The sequence below is a fragment of the Porites lutea genome, chromosome 10, assembly GCF_958299795.1.
Source record: "Porites lutea chromosome 10, jaPorLute2.1, whole genome shotgun sequence".
Taxonomy (NCBI): Eukaryota; Metazoa; Cnidaria; class Anthozoa; order Scleractinia; family Poritidae; genus Porites; species Porites lutea.
In genome coordinates, this window is record NC_133210.1 from 10,977,899 (window position 1) to 11,002,523 (window position 24,625).

General features: G+C 40.2%; 2 protein-coding genes and 1 pseudogene across 2 annotated transcripts; all 3 read left to right on the plus strand.

The window, feature by feature from the left end:
- LOC140949787 (uncharacterized) overlaps positions 1 to 24,625 on the plus strand; it is a 181,326-nt pseudogene that overhangs the window by 142,442 nt on the left and 14,259 nt on the right.
- On the plus strand, positions 3,861 to 6,762 carry LOC140949794 (tyrosine-protein kinase receptor Tie-1-like). Its single transcript, XM_073398926.1, has 5 exons — positions 3,861 to 4,011; positions 4,372 to 4,583; positions 5,079 to 5,119; positions 5,634 to 5,730; positions 6,265 to 6,762. The coding sequence occupies exons 1-5, from the start codon at positions 3,895 to 3,897 to the stop codon at positions 6,437 to 6,439; spliced, it is 642 nt and encodes a 213-aa protein (XP_073255027.1). The 5' UTR covers positions 3,861 to 3,894; the 3' UTR covers positions 6,440 to 6,762.
- LOC140950705 (protein strawberry notch homolog 1-like) lies at positions 11,072 to 15,675 on the plus strand. Its single transcript, XM_073399949.1, has 7 exons — positions 11,072 to 11,152; positions 12,730 to 12,821; positions 13,449 to 13,517; positions 14,292 to 14,371; positions 14,460 to 14,569; positions 14,959 to 15,011; positions 15,528 to 15,675. The coding sequence occupies exons 1-7, from the start codon at positions 11,072 to 11,074 to the stop codon at positions 15,673 to 15,675; spliced, it is 633 nt and encodes a 210-aa protein (XP_073256050.1).

Here is a 24,625-nt window from a genome sequence, read left to right on the forward strand (position 1 = left end):
AAAGAACTTGTCAAGGAGAAAAGCAACGAGTTGAAGAAAGCCTATTTGAAAAATTAGCGTCCCCCCAACTCTGGCAATGCGAACTATTTAAAACACGCGAAAGAGGAACTTCAAGCTGCATATGACAGCGAACAAGTGGAATATCTGGCCCAGATATGTGCTGAGAGTGAAAACGCTTTAGTGCAGCATCAGGCAAAAAGAGCATGGGATACTATTAATGAGATAACGGGAAGGACCTCGTCAGCTACAGGTGGTCTTATAAAGGCGAAACTGCTGAAGTGAGGCTGAAAAAATTGAGGGACCATTTTGCCACACTCTTAGGCCAAGCTGAGGCCGAAGACAGGAACCCAGTAAGTAAATTGTACAGGATACTATTCCGATCAGCACTAATGCCTTCACTTTCGAAGAACTCAATACCAGCATCAACACATTTGCCAACAATAGGGCACCTGGCATAGATGAACTACCAGCTGAGGTATAGAAAAGTGGCTCTCTCAATCACCAGTTGTTAGACGTGTGTAATATGGTGCTTGAAGGTAGCGGAAAATCTGAGCTATGTTCCAAGAGCATTATAAACCCCGTACCCAAAAAGGGCGATCCCAGTGAACCTCAGAACTATCGTGGTATTGCACTAATTCCAACAGCAGCTAAGATCTATAATAGAGTGCTTCTTAACAGGATCCGGCCCCACTTAGAACCCCTGCTGCGCACAAATAAAAACTGGTTCCAACCAGGAAGATCAACAGTTGGTCAGATACTTACTCTTAGAAGATTTGTTAAAGGCATAAAAGCCAATAATCTAACAGCAGTTCTTACCGTTGTGGACTTCAAAAAGGCGTTTGACTCGGTGAACAGAGACAAAATGTTTGAAGTTCTGAAGGCTTACGGCATCCTAAATCAAATAGTCTTGGATAGAGCGTCGATGTATCATAACACTGAAGCCATAGTTTGCTCACCTGGTGGAGAAACAGATTTCTTTGCTTCCCATGCTGGACTACTGCAGGGTGACACGTTAGCTCCGTTCCTGCTCATCATAGCATTAGACTACGTAATGAGATCCGCAATTAAAGGCTACGAAGACCTTGGATTTACACTGACTGAGAGAAGAAGTCGTCGCTCTCCCGCAGTTATGATCACTGACACAGACTTTGCTGACGATATCGCATTGATTTCAAATAACTTGGATAAAGCTCAATCACTACTAGAAAGAGTAGAAACTGCTGCCACAGAAGTTGCTCTGCACATTAACACCGGCAAGACTGAATACATGGCCCACAACCTCCGACACAGGGCGACCTTACTACCCTATAGTCAATTCAAAGCTAAGACAAGTGGACGATTTCAAGTACCTAGGCTCTTGGATAGATGAAATGATCATTACGTTTGTTTAGAGTTTCAGTTGAATCTGTTCTATTGTACGGGTCAGAGAGTTTGACATTGACAACTTGATGGCCGCTGTACAAGACCCTTAGATAAGGGAGGGGGGGGGGGTGGGCAGGCGCCCGAAATAAATAGACAACTATTTTAATTTTTACTTACGACTTAAGGAGAACGCAACATAATAATCGCTGTAGGTCAGGTGTAACTATAGCCGTCACGCTATTTTCGTCGTTGGTGTACTACTTCTGCGCATGCGCCTTCTTGAATTACGTCACAACCTCTCATTTCAATGCTATTTTAGTCGTAGACTCGACACTGGCTGTGGCTTCCTGGGGAAACTTCATCCGGTGAAGCCACAAAGGCTTTCTTTAACTATCGTGGTTTATTTCATCCCAGATATTTTGAGAACAGACTCCAGAAGCAAGGATACGTGTTTGTTAGCTCTAAATCTGCCACTCTTAAGCTAAACACAGGGAAACTTCGTGATTATCAATTACGTCCACTTGGTTAAACACCTGCTCTTGTGCCCACAGTTGGCTCCTCAGGCCTCTTAAGGCATGACTAAATAATTAGATATGCATAACTTGATAAAATGCTATTTAGAACGGTTCGCTTCTATCAATGATCCTGAAAATTGGACTACTAATGTAGCTTAATGACCTTAGCAATATGAGACATTTTAGAAGTTCCAATTTTCGTCACGTGACTTTTAATTGAGAATTAACGGTCAAAATATTTACTCTAAAATGCGGAAAGGATAATGAAAGAGCAACAAGTTCTTTTAGGTATGTTTCAGAGGCTATTAAAAAGGTTCTGAAGAATTCGCCTTTTATGTGTGTTTACGTAAAACAGAAATCGGTAAATAAAGGGAAAAGGGTCACGTGACCTGCTAATTAGTTAAATGGCTAATAGGATAAATAACTTTTCCAACCATATAAGGTGAATTTACGTTTATACTGTTTATGTAACATTTTGGTGGTGAAAATTACTAAGATTAAGTTTTGCAAACCTTCCCCGTTTAGGAAAACTTGTTTTGTGACGTCACTGATGAAGCAATGTCACGTGTTATTTGAAATCACGTTTTACGCGTTTTTTTCATTAAGCCACAGTTGTAGTTCGCTTTCAGGATCACTGATTGAAGCAAACCGGTTTAAATAGCATTTTACAAAATATGCATATTTAATTAGGTAGTCAGAGATGCAGCATTTGATTTTGCAAATTGACACTTGGACAGAAGGAGCGAAAACACCAGGACTGGTTTGAAAACAACAACGAAGAAAACGCATGCCTTCTGAAGCAAAAGCAGGAAGCTTTTAGCAATTGGCTTTAGGAAAAGACCTCGACTGCCAGGCACGATCGTCTCAATTAAATAAGCACCTCAGGAACGAAGTCCAGACTGAGCTGAGACAGATGAAGGATACGTGGTGGCAACACAAGGCTGCAGAACTGCAGCAATACTCAGACGAGCACAACTTTAAGAGGTTCTTCGAGGGCTCGAAGACTGTATATATGGCCCCTCTTTCAATTTCATGACTCCTGTCCCATATTCGGCTGGAACCCTGCTTACAGGGAAGTTTGATATCGTTCAAAGTTGGTGAAAAATCTTTAGCCAACTTCTCAACAAATCGACCAGTAAGCAATCCAAGATATACTTCAGCGCCAGGTTCTAAGCTCTCTTGACGATCCCCCAACACTGGAGGAAACCCAGAAAAAAAATAAACAGCTCCAGGCTGAGAAAGCACCTGTTCCTGATGAGATACCTCCCTAACGACCTCAAGGACACCAACGCCATCCACCTGTACAAGAACAAAGTTTACAGAGCATCCTGTGACAGCCACAGAGGCATCTCGCCGTTGAGTATTTCAGGAAATCTCATGGCACTCATCATACTGAGCTGTATCACACACGACCTCTTGGATGATTTCGTGTCCGAGAGTCAGTGTGCCTTCAGGAGAAACAGAGGGACAATCGACATGATATTCGCCGTAGAAGAGATAAAGGAAAATGCCGCGAGCAGAATCAGAGCCTGTACATCCTCTTTGTGCACCTGACCAAGGCCTTTGATACGGTCGGCAAGTGGTTTGGACACGCACCTCCCGAAGATGGTCTTCTTCTCTGAGGTGGCCAGCGGTACACGTAGCATTGGACACCCACTAAAGAGCTTCAAAGAAGCCCTGAAACAAAAAACTGAATCAAATCCCACTCTTCGATGGGAAACCTTCGCCACAGACCGCAACGCCTGAAGAATGGCCGTCCACAAGGGCGTTCAAGGCTTTGGAAAAAGCGGCTGAATGATCTCGATCAGACCTCTCGGCTGGCCGAGTTCTAGTTGCGCAAAAGCTGCGTCTTAGCGATTAAGTCGATCTGTACCATTTCTTCGAGTTGTTTAAGCTAGACCATTATTTATTTTTTGTAAATTTCCCTAAGGATGTGGAGTGGAAAGTAACGGAAAAAGACTGGCTACTAAGCAGCCAAGCGGCAACAGGAAAAAGTCAAGCGAAGCCTTCACCTGCCATGCCACCTGTAATCGAAAGCATACACGAGGATCTCAGCAGTGATGAAGACGACGAAAAGGAGAACTTTCGAACCAAACAACTCTTTGTATTTGCTTGGCAAATTGCTAAAGGAATGGTAATTACTATATTATTATTTTCTGAGAAACGTTGCTTCCATTCAGGTTTTGTTTTTATCCTTCAAAGATCGTTATCAAAGACTATTCCACAAGCAAGAAATAAAGGATAAATAAGTTAATTTTCTAGATGATTAATGGTTTTTAGAGGAGAAATTGTCATAGTCGATCGAACCAAATTCGACATGTTTTGTCTGAACTTGAATCAGCCGTTTAGATCAGTTCAGCAGTGATATTTTGCTTTTGATTATTGGCTCCTATAATTTTCACGCCTTCGACCATGCCTTTTTAGGCAATAGTAGCCCCGTAACTGAAGTTTTATGGTACTTATTTTTATTTTTCTCTTTCCTTCTGAAAATTAGAATCATCTCGCCGAAAACAATCTTGTTCACAGAGACCTTGCTGCCCGTAATGTTCTTGTTGGCCATGACAACCAAATCAAAGTGTCAGACTTTGGGTTGATGAGACAAATCTATGAAGATGTGAGAAGCTCAGCGAAGTCCAAAAAACTTCCTGTAAAATGGATGGCCCCCGAAGCACTTTATCAAGGCCTTTACACCACCAAAAGTGATGTGTGAGTATAAAAAAAATCCCACTCTTTTAAACACATTTCGATAAATTAAAACCTCAGTCAGCTTCCCTAAAAGTCATGATCAGCGAATTTATTTCAAACCGATATAGAACTTCAGTGGTTATAGTGGCTGATTTCGTACTTGTCAATATAATTTCGACTCGGGACTACATAGTTTGCATATAAGTCCTGAGCAAGAGCGGCGTCTGCTGAATTCTTAATTCGGAGTGTATGTAAAGATCATTTAGTTACGATTATGCGACAGACCCGTCACCTAAATTGGTATTCGTTTCCGATCCCTACTCTATTAACCTTAATAGGCCATTGGCTAAGGGCTTTTAGCAGCTGAGGCCCGATGTCATAGGGTTCAGTCAGGAGTGAAAGCATGGAAAGGTGGAGACACGCCCTTTTGCCTCAAGTTCACCTCGTCAAAAGAAGAGAGGAAAAGTAATGTTAATGCAGTGGGAATGTTCATGACCTCTGTGCTTTTCTCTATAGTTGGTCTTTTGGTGTTGTTCTTTGGGAGATGGCTACATTGGGTGAGTAGACCGTCATTCACTAATCATGTAAACTTCCAAGGGGAGGGGAATCCCAAGAACTCTCCTCCCTGTTGCCACGGGGTATATGACTTGAATTGTGCGAGTGATATCAAAGGACGACACTAGGACTTAAAGAGTGAGTCCTTATTAAATACGGTTATTGTTACCAGGAAACAGGCTGATACCTGATGACTTTTATGTGTGGCAAGCTAGGCACTTTTGTTTTGAACTAAGCTCTATGTCTGATAAGTGATAATCGGCATCAAATATGCACGCATTAGTTGTTTTCTGGAAAGAGGAGCCTTATTACTAAGCACCCTGTTTTCTTTGAAGACACATTTCAATGCAATTCTGACCCCTGCTCAATCACTATTCTATTGCAAAACGGCATTATTGAGTGCGGGGGGATGAAGAGTCGTCGACATTGACATTTTCAGGAAAAAGCTATCCAGGGGAATGAGCCGTATTTTCAAATTATAACATGTATATGTTTTCTTTCGCATAACGTGATCAGGAGGCGTACCATACCCCACGCTGACCAACTCAGAGTTGTATCGACTGCTTGGCACTGGTTATCGCATGGAAAGGCCTGACATGTGCTCCGATGATGTGTACGTTTCTTGATCAGAATCGTCTTAGATCTGACAAAAAGATTCGATTTTTCGTGCGTCTTTTTAGTTATAAATAGCCTTGAAAGTAGCAGAGGGCAAGTCGGTTTCGATTTTGACGTTTTCTTCGATCAAAGTGATTACTGAACAAACAGACGGCAAAATCTTAGCTTAAATATTTCTTTCATACAGTAATATGATAGTGTTATTTAACAGAGATCGACAGAGCAAGAATTAGCCTGCGAGCAAGCTGTCCATTTGGGCAAGGAAAACGAACGCGCGAGCGGAGGGCCCCTCTCTGTCGTGTTTCCTCTCGCGTGTCGCACGTGCGTGTACTTGAAGAGATCCCCCAAATGGAAAGCTTGCTCGCAGGTTAGGCAAGAAACCGACAAGCCTAATGATCCGGCGTGAGTGGCTCCCAGCTGGTCTAAAGGAAAACTCTTCCACTAAATCGGAAAAACGATGTCTATACATGTAATAATGGATTGGAACTTTGACTAACTTCAATTGGTTTGTTTTTTTTTTTGTCCATAACAGATATGAGCTGATGGCTGACTGCTGGAAAGAGGAACCTCGCTCTCGTCCCAGTTTCTATCAACTGATCGAAAAACTGGAGGTGATAATGGAGAGGGATGCACCGTACTTGCATGTAAACAAACACGATGAAGATCGTCCGTATTACAACGTACCACCTGAAGCTAGTGGTGATTAAATATGGAGAAGGAGCTTCCCCAGTAATCAGACAATTTCAGACCAAACGAGTATAAACAGTTAACCAGTAATGATCATATCGAGAAAGTAATCTTAAAACGTTTGAATAGGAAGTAAAAGTAGAAGCATAACAAGAACCGTATTAGCAGTAAGGCACCTGTGATCTAATCAGGACTGAGCCCTTTACCCAGGAATGTTTTTGCAAAACGCCTGGGTCATAGCGTGCTAGATTTATATTTTTAAGACTGTTTTTAGATTCCTCGATTTCTCACGTAAAAATAAAAACAAATCATTAAGCTGTCCCATGCTGTAGCTGTTTTCGTTTCTTCACTATCTGCAGCCTGCGTAGTCAGCGGGATCAGAAGCGCGTACAGAGTTTTGGCAGAGGAGCTGCAAAGCCGCTCACCTTGGGGAAGAAGAGGAGACGTTTTGAAATTCCCTCGCAGCTTCACCGCCATAAATCTCACACGCGCGCGCGCGCAAAAAAATGGGAGGGCCAGCAGATCTAACAGGCAGCCCAAGCCCAGTATGGTTGTTGCATGTGGTACAATATTGCAAAATGAAAGGAAACTATTGAAGATTCGTCTGGGGCGGTAATAGATTCAAGAAGAAAGTTATTAGCAGAAATTAATTAGCAATTAATGAATGAGGCTGAGTATCTTATGAAAAATTATGGGGATCGAGGAGGGTGTTACGACCTCGACGGATAACACCCTCCGAGATCTCCATAATTCTTCATATGATACGAAAGCCGAATTCAATAATTGTTTTATTATTTATTCAAAATAATTCCTAGTTTAAAAACATGACTAAAACACGCTTACCTCCATCGATCCATCGATGTTAAATTCATCTTCGATAGTGCACGTTCGGGGTTGTTCAGCTCCGCAAATATCCTCCAAATAGCAGATGTCGCCCTTCGAGTTGTCTTCTTGCTTTTCTTGCCATGTTTTTAGCTCTTTTAGGTCTTCTCGGTTGACTGTGCATTAACCTGCAAGAACGCTGCATTTTTGACATCATTTCCTCGCTAAACACAAAATTCTTCAAATTTGGTCATCAGTAACCAGTTATGGTGAATTAAACGTGTGCTTTTAGCCAATCAGAATCGGGGAAATATTTTGAATGAATAATAATTCTCAATAAAAACATCTTTGACGTTATTTAAATTGCGTGTTTTTGCTTTTTTGCCCAAAAATGAAAACATGAATGAGCTTCCAATGATCGAGTGAAAAAATGTTCGTTGAGTTGATGGGACTGAGGGGCCATGAGGATCTAGGGAATTTCAAGCCCTTTTGAGAGGGGGCTTATTTAATTTAGAAAAGATAATGGTATGAGTTCTCCGTAAAGAACTAGAGTACAAAGTGGAAAAGCTCAAGCAAAAGAAGGTTGGAGGTCATGCACACTAGGATCAGAACCAAATCCGAACTTCCAGAGTTGGTAAATGAACCATTCTGTCTCAGTCCAGACGACGTTTTACGGTCGAGATTGATTATACAGCCTATCATTTATTAGTGAAGAATAATTAGGGGAGGGGAGGGGGGGACTTATTAACTTTCTTCCCAAGAAAAGGGGCTTATTGAAGGGAGGAGCCTTATTAGAGATTGACAGGGGGGCTACGGAGGATACGGCATACTTGAACTGATGCAGTACGAAAAATATCTTCTTGAGCAGCAAAACCTTTGCGGTGCTTGGGGCTTCGAGAGCGTCAGGTTTTAGAAATCTTGCTTGAACGTACTTACAGCTATCCCAAATTTCCCGTCCTTTGTGGGAGAAGGGTGGAATCGAAAACCGCAGACAAAGATCACAGACTATCAGGCGCCTAGGCTCATTTGCGCCCGCAAGGTATGGCGGTAACAATCAAAAATGCGGGAAACGAGGGAATATTCACAACAAAGGGATTTGAGTGTAAAAATACCGAAAATGATGGCTTTTTCCTCTAAATTGCTATAATCAGAAGGTAACCATGGCTCTATCTAGTCCAGAATCACCTGTTCCGCCACGCCGGGTTGTAATTAATCGCACTGAAAACCCGAGCGAGGAACACGAGGAGCTCAACAAGATGGCGCACGGCGTTGTGGCAGAAAGTCGAAGGTTTGTACTCTTGGTTGGGTTTTCTTTTATGTAGCGACGTTTCGCTTAGTTGTGTTATTAATGGAGGGAACTTATTTAACTTAGATAATTTACTGAAATTTTAAAAGGTGTATATGCACACGAGCCCAAGCCTAGCTTGATTTATTACATCGCGATATGCATTATCTCTATTTTAGGTCCCCCCCCCGCCCCTCCCGGTAACCTCAATCGATGAGGTTTTTATGGGGCTGGCCTGAGAGATTTTTTGATTGGTTCAGTAACAGTAATAGAAGGCAGGTTTTTCTGAAGGGTTTTTTACCCAAAATATCAATCGAATACTCAAGGAGAAAAAAATAAAGCAATAAATCATTGCAATTGGTTGGTTGTTTTTTTTAACAGTCACAGAATCATGATCAACATGCAATGCATTTTTAACAGTCACAGAATCATGATCAACATGCAATGCATACCAGCAGCCTTTACTAACCCATTGATCAGTTGTACAGTACTGTACAGTACAGTTCTCATTTCATTTTGTTTGTATAACCGCTTATTTTACTCATTTGACCTTAAGACGGAATCCACCAGGAAATTGAATAATTTTGATTTTCAGTGGACAAAAACCTTGTACCAGAATAATTTAAAGCATATTGCATTCTTTTTTTACATTTTTCAAGGGCTAAAGATGTAATTAGTCATTCGTAATAATACCAAAGAAAATTTCTTATTAGAGCCCAAGAAAATGACATCCCAAATTTCACAAAATTGCATCTTTCACATGAAATTTTCAGAATTAAATTAAAATTACTCAATTTCCTGGTGGATTCCATCTTAATACTTGAGCCTCTTTATGGATATTTCCTGTATTAAATGGACACAAGAGCATTCCACAAGGGTGTCCATCTAATATAATCAAACCCCACTTTATGGACACCTGCTTAATATGGACACCTCATTATTACGGACAGTTTGCTTTGTCCATGGAGTAAGAAAGCCCTTACATTTTTTGTAAATTCAACCTGCTTATTACAGACACCCCACTAATATGGACATTTTCTATGGCCCCCTCAGTGTCCAAAATAACAGGGTTTGACTGTACTGGTTTCACAACATTAACAACAACAATTTTTATTGTACCCAAAGCAGAATATTATAGTTATTTACAAGTTGTTAAATTAATCAATTAACTAAAAGGGGTACTGACTTTCTGAAATAACTAATAAGTTTAAAATGCCAAGAAGCCAGATTCAGTAAGATAATTTAAATAAGTTTATTGTGCGGGGTACAATATGGCAGCATATCAGACTGTATACAAATAAACCCACAGATATACACATATAAACTAACGCGTATTACTGTAAGAAGAGTTAAAAATTAGGATGGAAGTTACGAAGTACAAGATAATTGGCAGTATTAGTGCAGCGAAAGATAATGTTATTTTAAGTTTGATTTAAATTGAGAAAGAGAAACAGCTTTAATCTTTTCATCAACTGAGTTCACTGTGGATGTCTGACAACCTTTCTGGTTTGCCTGGCTAAAATGGTGACCTAGTTGGACACAATTATGCCCTTTCTAAAAGGAGAAAAAAAAGACTTCTTAGGCCTGCTATCCAAACCAACTGTTAACTCACTTTTGTAGCACAATATATGCCATGCCACGTCAAAGCTGTTTAAATTCCATGCTTGTTTTGTTTACAGTGAAGATGTCTTCTCAAGCTATGCTTGCAACTCATTAAATCATAAAGGAATTAAACATCATCCGGGGGATATTGTAGAACCTGGTTGCTTGGCGGTAAGTATGTAACACTACATGTTTTTCGAAATGGCTTGAAAATCAAACCAAATTTGTCCCTAGTGTGGTTAAACAAGCATTAGACCTTGTTTGAGTCAGAATTTTCTTTGTTTCCTAGCCTCAACAAAGAGAAGTCATTATGTCATGTTGCCACGCTTACTAGCAAAATTCCTGGATCTCAGCAAACTGTGGCCCTGCAATTTTATGGGAGAAAAAAATAGGACTGTATGACTTTCCATAATGACTGCACTTAGGACTTTTCTTTCATCATTCAACAATACAAATCATGAAATGGCCATTTCTGTCTTGAAAGAAGGACTGTTGAGATCCAGAAATCTTGTTACATGATGGTAAAGTGATATCATGCTTTTCCCAATTATTTGTAGGGGACAAAGATAACATATTCCATTTTATCTGAGAACAGTTTATTCTCACAATGTGCAACTGTCTGCGCTATTGATACTTTTGTTTTTAAAAAGGTTGTTTCATTTTGCAGGTTTTACTGATGATTATCTTTTTAAAGTAAATACACAATAAAATGGCTACTGACTTAATGTATGTCCCCTCTCTTTTCTAGGCACAGCAGCTACCATGAGCTAAATACCAGTTGTTTAAATCGTTTCCACAAGATTTAGTAGAGACAGGTGATGATAATTGACATATTTACTTTGACCAACATTCTGGTTCTGATTCTCTGGTACTTGTGGCTCTCAAGTTCTCTTGGTTTCCTTTGCTCTGTGGCTCTCTGTTATGCCTGGTTTTCCTGATTCTCATGGTTGGTATTTCTCATGGCTCTTCCTGTTATCCTGGTTCTTGTACATGTAGTTCTCCTGGGTTTTGTGATCCTCTACAAGTACATGAACCAGCCTTTGAGGACTACAAGAACCACAGAAACAGGAGACCGATGAATCATGATGCCAATAAGAAGTAGGAAACCATTTTAAATTCAAGAATCAGAAGAACCCATAAGACCATTGAGACCCCCTAAAATGATGATATTGATGAAAAACATGTGCAACCATTCAAATGAGACCCCTTCAACTGTACTTTCCCAATGATACCACACTAATGGTTTTTTTCCACATTTACATGCAAGAAGTCTTTAAAGATGAAATTTGAAATTTTTGTTGAGTTGGACACTTTGGTCACTTCTTGAAAAAAAAAAGGGTTTATCATAAAATTATAGTTAGGTGTTACTTATAGCAGCTTCCCCCCCCCCTTCCTCCCCCCTCCTTTAATCAGACACCAAAGGGACAGAACCAAGTGTCTGCTTTATTATTGAGGTAATTAATATGTATAAAGTTAGATGTCTTTAAACTATGTTCAAATGGACACAACAACTCCCAATATTGTTGGCCCAACAATGTTGAGAGTTGTTGTGTCCATTTGCACATGGCTAAAAGTTTGACCAGTTTCAAACTTTGTGCAACAACTCCCAACAACACACAACAACATTGCAACAACATTGCAACAACATGCAACAGGGTGTGCCAATGGACGCAACATGTAACATTCAACAATGTTGAGAGCTGTTGGCCGACAATGTTGCATCCATTTGCACAAGGCTTTAGGATGAAAAGACCTTATAGAGGTGTTTGCATGGAGGCATTTGATCATATTTTAGGTGATAATTTTGTAATAAAAAATTTACCTCATTTTCATGATTGCAAAAGCACTTGCCTCGTTTTCATTTTAAAACCATGTGATATCACTTGTGTTTTCCATTGCCTCAACCATGTGAAACCACTCAAGATCTGGAGTTGCTATGGCATTTTATTAATCTTTGATCACTTGGTAGGGTGTGACAGTTGGTACGAGCATGAAAAAGAACATACATGGTTGATCGTACAACCTTGAAAAGTTCTTAATTCTACTACTACTGTCATCTTGAAAAGTCCTTGAATTTGGTTTAGGTCCTTGAAAAGTACTTGATTTCTCTATTAGGTCATAAAAAGTCCTTGAAATTCAAAACCTTGTCTACGCCAGACACCTTTTTCTTTTTTTTTTATTTTGCTGAGGAAAATTCGGCTCATCCTTGGTGTAAGAATTAAGCTGTAAAACTCACGGGTAACAATGCTTAATTTCTGCACCTCAGATGCAGTTGCACGTCATACCCAGTCATTTTGCAAAGTCTTGTTATGGAAAGGAGTATAAAATAATGTGATCAATGATATGGCCAAAGAAGTCAAAATCGTAAATGACTCCATGACATGTTTTAGCCAATAGGGTGATCAAAGGGGGTTAAAGAATGCCTACGATTTAATAGAAATATCGTAGTCCTTGAAAACTGTAATTTGTCCTTGAAAAATTCTTGAAATGTCCTAGAAATTTGTTTGTCTGAAGTTGTACAAACCTTGAATATAGAACTGTTTGACTTTAAGCCCATTAAATTTGTAGTCAAGATTACACTCCAGTTGTTTTCTACTGTAGATTGCTGGCATTGTGTTGGACAATTTTGCACGTGGAAGATCCAGACATATATGGTTTAGTATTTCAGCTGACCTACGATTAGATGCCCAAAGGTGTGTTCAGATTATTTTTTAGCCAAAGTCTGGTTATGTATTCAATGGAATTTGACCTTTTAAGTCAATGATTTTAACCCATTCACTCCTGGGAATTTTTCCAAAAAATACCTTTTGAAAAAGTCTGCTCTCTATGACTTATTGACAAGGTAGGTTTTATTACAGATTAGAAGTCATAAACAGGATTTTCTTTTTCAAAATCATCTTCTGGTCCCTCCGTCGATCCTACAGGATGCGGTAAATTATTTTGCATCTTTGGAGATCTCACAGATGCATCACTGGCACAGGATGCACAGGCAGGGGAAACAAAATCACTGCCGCATTAAGTTCATAATTCCACATTTTTTTCGCGCTTTTACATGTAACCCATTCACCCCCTAGAACAAAATGGTCCAGGGGTAATATTGGAAGGAATATTCAGAAGCAATTACACACCAATGATCCAATAAAATCGGCTTTGGATTTGAATTCACTGATTCTGGACTGTGACAGATTTTTCATGATGTGAATCCCTATAGCAGTTTGTTACGAAATCAGGGATGCTGGTAATGCTATCTCTGTATAGCTGTAAAATACTATAACCCTAGAAACTGACAAATTTCTGATTGTTTTACATTATTTTGTCAGAGATTTACATGACATTGGTTGTTTTGTCAAAGTGATAGACGGTTGTCAGCAGCTGGATAAAGAAACCAGGTACATGAACTCGAATACCACAGGTACATTATTTAGAGTGGTGCTAGAGGGCCATGCCCTCCCCTGCCTTTTGTGTTAAATCTTGTTAAATTTCAGAAAAAATTCTCTGAACATCTGTCTTCCAGAATCTGAATTTTTGGACGAAATGCTCTCAGACTTCTCTCTCTTTTGGAATTTTTTAAATCTTTCTTGAATACTAAAAGTTATCTACACTGGCTGGTGTCCGTTGTTATCATTATGTAACACAATATATTCTTGGACAAGGTACATAAATTCCTTTTCTTAATTATTTTCTAAGAGTTCTTTTTCAAACCAATCTTTGCATGCAAGTTGCATTAATTTTCATTTTCCTTCAATTCAGGTGTATTTTTCCCCAAGTGATAATCTGATCCTAAATCTTTCCAAGCCAACTATTGCTTCCTACAGTGTAAAAGAAAGGAGAAGTCACACTGCCATGGTAGCAAAATTTCTGGGTCTCAACAAACTGTGGTCCTGCCAATATGGTGGGGAAAAAACAACAAAAAAATTTTTTTGTGCATTATTGCACTTAGGAATGAAAGGGTCGCTGGTATTTTCCTTCCATCATTGGACAATACAAATGGCCGTCTGTCTCTGTCAGGGAAGATTATTGATCCAGAAATCTTGCTTCCATGGTAACCTGACATGACACATCTCTCTATAGAAGCAATGTTCTGTGGTTTATTTGACAATAATAATAGATCTGTAGGAATTTTAAAACGAATCTAATGCTATTGACATAATTTTGTTTTACAGCGTATTTGGCTTACCTGCTGATTTTAAAGAGGGTGTTGTCTTCAGTACATACGCAACACTGGTGTCGTCTGTTCAAAAAGGTGAGCATGCTGTGTGAATGTCATCTGACACTGACAATAGACAAGGTTCCTGTTTTTGTTGATCTGTTTTTTTTCTTTTTTTTGACAGGTGCCAATCGTCAAAGCAGATTGCAACAGCTCATAGACTGGTGTGGTGGTGAGAAGTTTAATGGATGCCTCATATTTGACGAGTGTCATAAAGCAAAGCATTTTGTTCCTGTAAGTGATTTACAGTAGTCTAGCCCTTATTCTTCGTATTCATAACTGCAACAAATACATGTAAATACCTTATTTAGGGCAAAAAGCATGTTTTATTAGAAACTGCCACTATGTGATCATCATTATTCAAGTTACGTTTTGTATGAAGTGGATGACAGGACAACAGTTTGTGTTCCCTTTACATTACATACAGTTCACATAAAGCTTGACTGCACAGTGGGTTTCTTGAGAATGCAATTGGTCTTGTTGCACTTGTTAATGAATGCACAACCATTACACTTTCCACACATGCAAATTGACACCAATGATGCATATTGACACCAGAGACAGATGTTACAAGTCATGGATTCAACTAAGTACTCTGCTCACTGTAGCTTATTTCATTTTAGGGCAAAGAAGAATCCAGCACAAAAGTTGCTCTTGCTGTCACAACAATACAAAGGTATGATAAAGATATTCGACTTCATTTTTGAGTATCAATTGTTAGCATGTAATTAACACTCTAATGTAATAATTAAAGTGCTAACAATTTTACAATTTGAAAGAAGGAGGGAGCAGCGATGGAGCAGTTGTAATCGAGCACTTGCCTTCCACCAATGTGGCTTGAGTTCAATTTCCAGAGTTGATGCCATAAACGTTGTGAGGGGAGGTGTGACAAGTGAGCTAATTAAAAGTAACTGTACTCATCTGCTCAAAATTAAAAACGAGCTGAAAATCGGTTGTTTTTACAAATAAAGTCAGGAAGAATTCTCGATATTTTGCGGGCGTTTTTAGTAAAACAATTATTTCGCATATAAGATGATTATACCCAACTCATATCCAACACGCACTTGTGGAATGATTGTTAAATATACCTGACCTCCTTACTGTCTCTACAGAGTTCCCCCCCTTCCCGTACAGTAACTGCTGTGCCCAAATTTTCTCCTCTTTACAGATTTATTCTTTTTTCACTTTATAGAATGCTACCCAAAGCTCGTGTTGTGTACTGTAGTGCAACTGGTGTGACAGATGTAAAAAATATGGTAGGTGTAGAGAAAGTATTATTTTATATAATTGACAATAACGTGATTTTGACTGAGTGTCAGGAAACAGCATGTTACTGTTAAAAGGTATCCAACTTTACTTTGCTAGTTTTTCGCAAACAATGCGCTAAGTAAAGGTTGGCATGTACCTTTTAAAGTACGCTGTACGCAGTTGGCATCTTATATGATACCAGTGTACAAAGTTAAAACTTTAAAGGGAAACTTGATCTTGCGACTTGATCTTGTACCGGGGAACAAAGATTTTTTAAGGCGAAATACCATCGGTTGCATCTAAGCGTGGACACAAGACAAAATCAAAGAAAGACTATCGTCAACTCGTGGGTACGTTGTTTAGAAAATAATCAATTAGTTATCACCTCTGGTTTTCCCACAGTAAATTTTAGGAAATGATAGAAATTCAGATTATAAATATACTATCCTTGTTCTGGAAACACAATACTTTTCTTGCTGTTTATTGCACTTTATTAACAGCTATTTAGGTATATATTTAAAAACAAAAAAAAAAACAAATAAAACAGCAAAACAAATAAGCAAACAAAACAAAACAAAAAAGAAAAAAAAAAAGGAAGAAGGGAAAAAGAAGGTCGTTAGCAGAGTTTGAACTTGGTGCCTCCGAGTTGATGGACCTCACATAGCCACTACGCCATTGAGGATGATCAAGTGGTTGTGGTGAAAAGTCTCAAATTTAATGCGTTTTCCATGGAACTTCCGCCGGCAAACAATCGAGCCATTCTTAACCGATTGAAAAAAAGACTCGAAGCAATCGGATGAAATTAAGGCTAACTGAAACCAGGCTTATGACAGTAAAAAACAATGTAAAAGCATTTCATGGCAATGAAAGAACATATGCGATACAAAGACGACACAACTCCGCGAAGTAGGACGCAAAACGTAAGCTTATGTTTTCTTATCTCGATTTCCGCTGTCATTTTAAAGCTAATGCTCAAAATCACATCCACTTCCCCCCGTGACCTTGGGGAGTACTTAAGAAGAAGAAGAAGAAGTGCCTTTATTTACCATACATTCATTCATACACATAACCTTCTACATTACTACAAGGTAGGAGATCAAGCCAGCGTCGAAGTTGAATGAGTCGAAGAGCAAATGCTCATCTTCTCGTCAAGTTTAACGCCTGGACGAGTCATAGGCTCTTGAATCGTACTAATCTGAAAGATTCCTGCGTGTCTTAAATTTGGTAAGACCTCTATCCTCTGACCGTGCTGTAGCGCACGATGCACGCTCTTAGCAAGGAATTTGATGCCACCGAACTTTGGCGAGCGCGTGCTTCTTTGGAAACGATAGATCTTTGCTCTTTCGAGTTCGGACCCGATTAATTACGAAATGCGTCTACTACGAGTGAGCGAGTGACTCATTTGCATATCCCTGTCCCTGCAATAACTCGTGGTACGCTCGCGCGTACCCACGAGTTAAAAAAACATGTTCTAATAGGGTGCCAGACATGACGTGTTTTGCCGCCAAACATCTGAAGTTTGACAGCGTTAAAGCAAACTGTCAAGCCAAAGGTAAGCTTGTAGCCAATCAGAACATGTTTTTTCCTCACGTGTACAACCTTAGATGAAGCCGACGTTAATTATATGATCGTCGGGATGAGTGTACTGAACAGGACTGTTGTTGACAGTGATTAACGTTTTGACAGGTCTTCAGGCCCTATCCACATGTATCCGGATAGTTTTGGAAACGGAGACTTTTTTCTCCATTCTTGCCTCCATCCACACATAAACGGCCTTTTCAAGAACAGACTCGGAGAGGAGATTTTTTTAAAACGCCGGCTTCTCGTTTAAAGTGGGCGGTCGAAAACGAAATTAATGAACAAGCAAGGTTAACAAACCCTAACCCTGAAATAATAGAGCTACGGACCTGGTAGAGCGAATGAAATTATAGTTTTTGAAGGGCTTCGTGACAGTGGCAATGTAAGGTAATCCAAGACAGGCTTTCATTCTGGATTGCACGCTGTGGATTCCGTACTCGTTATCACTGGAACTTGGATTTGGGATTTCCAATCGTTGGCGGGATTACGGATTCCAAAGTCCAGGATTCCGGTTATCACACGAAATATTTCCTGGATTCCGGAATCCAAATTACCTGATCTTGGGCGTATCATAATACGTTTCTGGGAAACTGCCCACCTTAAGCTGACATTTTGCCCTAAGTGAGAAGTAAGTGGTGATGTTGGCTCAGGGGAGGGGTATGTGGGCAGTTTTCCAGAAACGTATAATAATCACATGGGGCAATTTTGCCAGTATCATGTTCCACTTTAAGCGCCAGCAGGCATTTTTATTTTGTAACCTTGCTTATATTGGGTCTGATAACAGATAAGATGTATATGACTATTTTTACAGCATGAGTATGAAAGTTCCTACCATAGTGGAAGAAGCCCAGCAAGCATTGCAGGCAGGATATTGTGTGGTCATTGGCCTCCAGTCCACTGGAGAGGTTTGTTTTCTCTTTCTCTCGATTTTTTTTTCGTACGGGTTACAATTTCTGATACCATAAAAATTCCTTAATTCAATGGTAGCCAGTTTTAATTTTAAAACGTAATGTTTGAGACACTGAGATCTTCTTGCAAGGTTAGTAGAAAGTACGTACCAAATAATTGTTCGCCCCTCACATTGTAGGTTCCATAGGTAGATGCACTTGATGCAAAGTTATCGCTGCAAGTATTTTATCTTTCTTCGAAGGACTTATGTACGATCAAGTCAGTTGGACAAAACAAAAAAATCGGTTGAAATCATTGGAGGACTCACTGTGTCTAACTCTGTACAAAATAATTTGCTGAACGTGTGATAACTTCCACCTGTTCATAGCCTGTGTACAGTCGCACCCTTCCCTCAGAAAAAATCGGAGAAGGGGCCCCTGTACACGGGCCACATTTTCACTGCAATAATGTTCGTTTGTTGGCGCAACAATCCACCTGTGTTTAGGCGGATTTTGCTCATCTGGACTGTGATAGTCCATAGCCATTCTATTAATTTTTGTCCAGAAAATATGATAGACCACAGTTCACTAGACTGCATAGTACATGGGCTAGTTTTGTCAATTTTCATCGAGCATTGCCCCATGACCGACTTGTATTTGCAACTCTAGCTATGTATTTTGAGGCACAAAGTAGATGATTAAGTAAATATGGAGCTTAAACAACGACGGCGACGGCAACGAGAACGGCAAGAAAGCAATAGGTTTAGATTAGCAAAGCAATAACTTTGCACATGCATCTCGCTTTTTTTGTGAATTGCACGTTTTCTGGAGGACGTGAACACAACAACACCATTTTTATCACTGACTAAGAATGTCCTTTAGAATCCAACTCCAGAAAAATTCAGCAACATTTGCCTTCAACGACATGGAATAACAGCGATGAATTTTGAAACGGCGTAAACTGAATTCACTTTTCGCTACCACCGTTGTCGTTGCTGATACTCCCTAATGATTACGAGTTAGAGGGTGCTTGAATTTAGGGTTTAGCGTTTACGACACTGGTGTGTCGCTAAGGGTGTCGTCATCATTCCATTTGTCAGGCAAGTTTGGAAAGTGAAATATCACGTTGTGGTGGAGTACTGAATGGCTTTGTCTCAAGTACAGAAGAAATCATTAGCAGGTTTATCACGCAGTATTTTCCAACTCAGATAATTAAATCGGTGAGTAATTCTGAAGAACCCTGCTTAGCTCGTGGGATCTAGCTCACGCGAGTGCTCAATTACACGAGCGCTTTGGTTTTGGCTTTGAAGATGAGAGAAGATTTTTTTATTCCCCCTAGCGACTTCAGCGTCGCCCAACAATGTTCATGCGCTTTGATCCCACCAGCTACGCAGGCTAATCTCAAGGATGATACATCACACAACCAATGGATAATTTTTAAACATTAATACACTTTGTGCGTTTCACATCTCAAAGATTTGATTGTGCTTCTCCTGTTGTGATTCATAAGCCACTGAAGTCCAGTCTAGTTGTCTTGTTTTTATTTTGAACTATGTTAAGTAAATAAAAAACAAAAAAATTCAGGGCTTTTGTATATTTTGTGTAGAACGGCGATGTTGTTGAAGATCAGTGGAGTGTTCAGGCTAAAAATCTTCTGCAAGGTTTTGTCAAGAAAATTAATCTCCCAGTGAGGTTTGTATCAATGTTAAATTCTTTAACCTCCTTTAAATGGGCCATGGTATGAGAGAATTGCTGTATTCGGTCAATTCTGTGCCAAAATCATTACTTCATGCCCTTACTTATTGAGTGTATACAAACAAATTGAGTATTGAGTATATACAAACCAATTTTTAATCATGAGCACTAACCACTAATTTTTTTGGTGATTGTTACAGGCATAGCATTAAAACTTGAACAATTTGGTACAACGTTTTCAATCTTAAATCCATGTCCATTCTTGCCATCCGTTGCAGCAGACGCCATGAACCAGCTTCAGTGCTTAAAAATATTTCTAAATAACAAATTTGCCGCATTATTTTTGGGATTAATCCTGGGTGGGGATGGAAAGGATCCTGTTATGGACTACTATACACTGTCTCACTCCACCCAGGTGTATAAATTTGGGTACCAAAAGATTTAATCTTGGGTGAGGGTGGGAGGGATCCTGTTATGGAGTGCCACACACTGTCTCACTCCACCCAGGTGTATAAATGGGTACCTAACCAAAAGATTTAATCCTGGGTAGGGGTGGGAGGGATTCCTGTTATGGACTACTATCCCGTCCAAGGAAGAGCAAAAATATTCCTAGTCGCCTCATGCTATGGAGATCGGCAAAATGGACCACCTGGCTCGAACGTAGAATTACCTCCATACCTCTGTAACATACTTTTGTCCTTAGTCCTCTTGATGACCTTATAAACCAGCTCGGAGGACCAGGAAAGGTAGCAGAAATGACAGGCAGGCGTGGTCGCGTGGTAAAAACTGACAGGCAGCCTCAACCTCATTACGAGGCTCGAGAATCAGACAGCAGCAATGTGGATAGTTTGAATATTCAAGAGGTGAGCAAAGTAATCAGAACTATATCTTGCGCCGTGGTAGAAAATGCGATTTACACTCGGTAATTACAGTCATCAGCACAGACGTCATCCTCGGCCAAGACCCTGAGGCAGGCAGTCAGGTAGAAAACTTTCGTCGTGCCGTTTCTGCCAACCCGGCTGACTGCCTCTAGGTCTCCGAGGATGCATAGACGCAAGCATATAGAGATAAGCACATCCCGAAGATCAAGAACTCTGCCTTTGTCTCTTACATTTAAAAACAGGACCGTCGTTCCAGCGCGAGAAAGACAGCCTAGTTCTTGCTTTTGTTACTTGTTCCTGGGATTACAAGTTTACAAGTGTAGTCCAACCTTTAAGTCTTGCTGTAAATCTGAATGAGACTCTTATGTATGCCTTGAATTCAGATAGCAATCCGGTTTCGGATCTTCGTTTCATTTTCCAGTATTTTTCGCTTTCGCTATGACAACTAAGGCCCGGTTCAGACGCCGAACTTTTCATGAGCCGAACCTAAATCGAATTAAGGCCGACCCAAATTGTTTAGACCGGCTGAATTGATTCAGACGCCAATCTTAATTCCGGACTGACAAAGGAATTGCTTGAAGCTGAAGGATTGCCTCTTTAAATACCACAATTTTTAGAGAGTTGTTTGAGTATAATTGAATATTAAACGTTGTGTTTTCGATTGTATTGTATCACAGAGGAACAGTTTTATGAATGGAACAAAACTTGTTGCCATCATATCTGATGCCGCCAGCACTGGTAAGTTGCCTTTGCATCTTGGTTCTTTTCAGGGTTCGTACAGAGTCTTGAATTCTTGAAATCTGCCCAGAAATTTTCTAGACCTGAAAAAAGTCTTGAAAATTGAGGTAAAGTCTGGAAGATTAGTTACAAGGTTGGAGTTTTTTTTTTTTTTTTTTTTTTTTTTTTTCAAAGTTACAAAAAGTGCTTAATAAGTGCATTTTTCCCTGTGGTCAAATCTTATTCAATCTCGCCCGTATTGAAGACATTTAATCACAGAATGAAAAGTTTTATAATTCTCTTATGTCCGCATTGCACCGTGGTTACCGTACGTTTGCAGTGCGTCATGAAAAAAGCTTGGTTCCTGCGTTTTTCAAGGTCTCTATTGATCACCTATTTGTTTTCCTTGTGTCTGGAAAATAAAGTGTATTGTTTTGGAAAAAGTCTGGAAAAAATCGTGAATTTTGGATCCAAAAATTTGTACGAACCCTGTCTGTTGAAGTTACTTTGATAAAACCTTGCACTTTTTAAATTCTTTTAATACCTGAAATCTGAGGGCAACCTTGAAGTTATTTTCACCATTTGAAGGATCGCTGGCTTAGTGCCTGTTAGCGTTGTGTTGAGTTGCCATTGCTTGGAATTTCGTGCAGAAACTCGAACTTTAGACTGATCTTTCTCGACTTGGAATTCTACTCAAGCAGGAATTAAAAGAGTTTTCCTCGGGTAAAAGGAAGCGCAATAAATACCGTGTATAAGTGACAAGACAAGATAATATTTTATTTGGGGTCTTATACCACCTGGTACATAGACTGTTTTCCAAATAATTTAAAATTACAACCTTCTATGTGATATCATTTGTTAGACTCATTGAATTATTCTGCATAGGTATCTCGTTACACACGGATCTCCGAGCAGCCAATCAGTGCCGCCGTGTTCACGTGACCATTGAGCTGCCATGGAGTGCTGATAAAGCTGTTCAGCAACTGGGAAGATCACACCGGTCAAACCAGACAAGGTACATGCACTGCCAAAACATAAACATTCCTATCCCTTTGATATAAGCTATTACCTGGAGAAGAGGCTAGAGTTGCTCGAGGCGTACACTTCTTTCGTGCGTAGAAACCTCCAGCGTGCATACATAACTCGATGGCTTCACGCTGCACGTTTACCATTTTTTAGTTGTACCCTCGCTTGATTAGCCTTGTTGGAAGGGTAGCGTTCTGCCAAGCAGGTTTAAACCCGCCGTTCAAACCCAACACCAACCAGGTTCTTCAAAAAACTGATCATATCATGCTGCCTGTTATTTAAGATCTTGTCTCAGTACAGATGATCTGATAGTCACGTCAGTGGGCGGTGATGTTATTCCATTGACCTTGTCTCATTCATCCTTTCTTAACAATTCGAAGGGAGCGTAAAAAGAACCCACACTGCTGTTCGAGAGGAGAGTGAGAGGTAGACCTCTGTGGTGTGGTTTATCTCTCATGTGGAAGGGGACTGTCACGGGGCCGCAGCACTTGGCTTCACGCTTTGTTCTCTTTGTTTTTTTAGTGGACCAATCTATAAACTTGTAACAACAAACTTGGGCGGTGAAAGTCCCGACGGCTTCAGTCGTTAGGTAATGTTTAAATGTTTGTCAAATTCGGAAAATCGTGAACATCAGACTTATTTGTGAATTATTCTCACTCAGTTGCAAGGAAAAAGCTAATCAGACATAAAAACAAATAAGCTGCAAGTATCAGCGGTAATTAGTTTGAGAAAGATGATTTTTAGTCTGGCACAGGCGGCTCGAAATGAAAAAATCCGAGTACAACCATCCAACAGGAGTTAAAACTTTGATCATCTGTTTACTAGTCCGACCAGATGCTCTACCACTAAGCTACAGGGGTCACGTGGGAGCTAAGGGACTTATCAGAAATTAGCAGGGGGGAGAGGGGGTGGAAACAGAGGGAGGGTCACAACTTTTTGAGACTGCAGAAAAGGGAGGGGTCATGAGAAATGGGCCGTTAAAAGGGGGAGGGTCAGGCAAATATGTGTCCGTGATCATGTAGAGGTTCACCCACAGAAGAAATGAGAAGTTCTTTATTTTGTAAGAAAAAACCTGGGAGAAATAGGAGAGTCGAGTGATCAGCTGTCAGAATCAGTGTCGGACTCTTAATACTGTCATCTAAAATGTATGTATATGGCATTGCAAAGAACAGATTAGAAATATATTTTGAGCTTTCATAATACTGACTCACCCCAGTGTATTGCAAGAACTAGATTTTATCATTTATACAAGAGGGGGAGGGTCATGATATTTTAGGCCAAGGTCAAGGGGAGGGTTAGCAAATTTCACTCCCATTGCAGGGATGGGTCACCTCATTTCCGAACCAAAAATTAAAATACACACCCCCCGCCCCCTCCCCCCCCCCCTGCTAATTTCTGACAAGCCCCTGAGTTCACTAAACTAGGTCCATGTGGCAAACATCCTGCATACTTCTAGGACTAAAATGTCGATATGTACTGATGCACATATGATAAAGAGATGTGATGGTAAATTTTGAGCCTGGTGAATACATGAGAAATATGATTTTTCAGTCAGTGACACAGGCCGCTTGGAAGAAAAAAATCCGATTACTCCCAGTAGGCGGTCAAACTTATGACATTCTGGTTACTAGTCCAGATGCTCTACCACTGAGCTACAGCAGAAGTTTTGGAGCTAAGTTCATGTGACAAACATCCTGCATGTAATACTGCTAGAATGTCTAAAACTAGTCCTAGCAGAATACAGTCGAAGCTCTCTATGCGACCACTCTCGTGGTCTAGTTACGACCACCTTTGTGAAACCCCGTTTGGACTGTGACTTAAACTATTTAATGAAAAGCTCTTGTAAGCGGCCGCTCCAGTAAGCGGCCGTGACCGCTTTTGGAATTACCCAAATGGACGGAGTGGTCGCTTACGAGAGCTTCGACTGTATCTAGAACATTCTTGTCCTAGCAGTATGCCGGATGTTTGTCATGTGAACCTAGTTTAGTGGCCTTAGTCATTTGTAGTTCAGCGGTAGAGCATCTGGACTGGTAGCCAGAAAGTGATAGGCTGTCTTTTGGTTTCCCAGCCAAAAGCATCAATCCATTCAACTAAACAGCCATGACAAAGCGCCTTTAAGTTTTTGTTTTGTTTTCCCGCAGGTGCACTTACCAAAGGTGACAGACGAGCAGCGACTGGGGCCGACTTAACGCAGTTTAATTTTGACACGCCTTACGGCCGATCTGCACTCAGGAACATGTACCAAGCCATTACTTTGG

Excerpts from the sequence above, each read along its gene's own strand:
- LOC140949794 (XM_073398926.1), top strand. The coding sequence starts at position 3,895 with ATGCCACCTGTAATCGAAAGCATACACGAGGATCTCAGCAGTGATGAA. Across the intron at positions 4,584-5,078 it reads TACACCACCAAAAGTGATGT|TTGGTCTTTTGGTGTTGTTC; the intron begins GTGAGTATAAAA and ends TTTTCTCTATAG. Across the intron at positions 5,731-6,264 it reads GACATGTGCTCCGATGATGT|ATATGAGCTGATGGCTGACT; the intron begins GTACGTTTCTTG and ends TGTCCATAACAG.
- LOC140950705 (XM_073399949.1), top strand. The coding sequence starts at position 11,072 with ATGGTTGGTATTTCTCATGGCTCTTCCTGTTATCCTGGTTCTTGTACA. Across the intron at positions 12,822-13,448 it reads CTACGATTAGATGCCCAAAG|AGATTTACATGACATTGGTT; the intron begins GTGTGTTCAGAT and ends TTATTTTGTCAG. Across the intron at positions 15,012-15,527 it reads GCTGTCACAACAATACAAAG|AATGCTACCCAAAGCTCGTG; the intron begins GTATGATAAAGA and ends TTCACTTTATAG.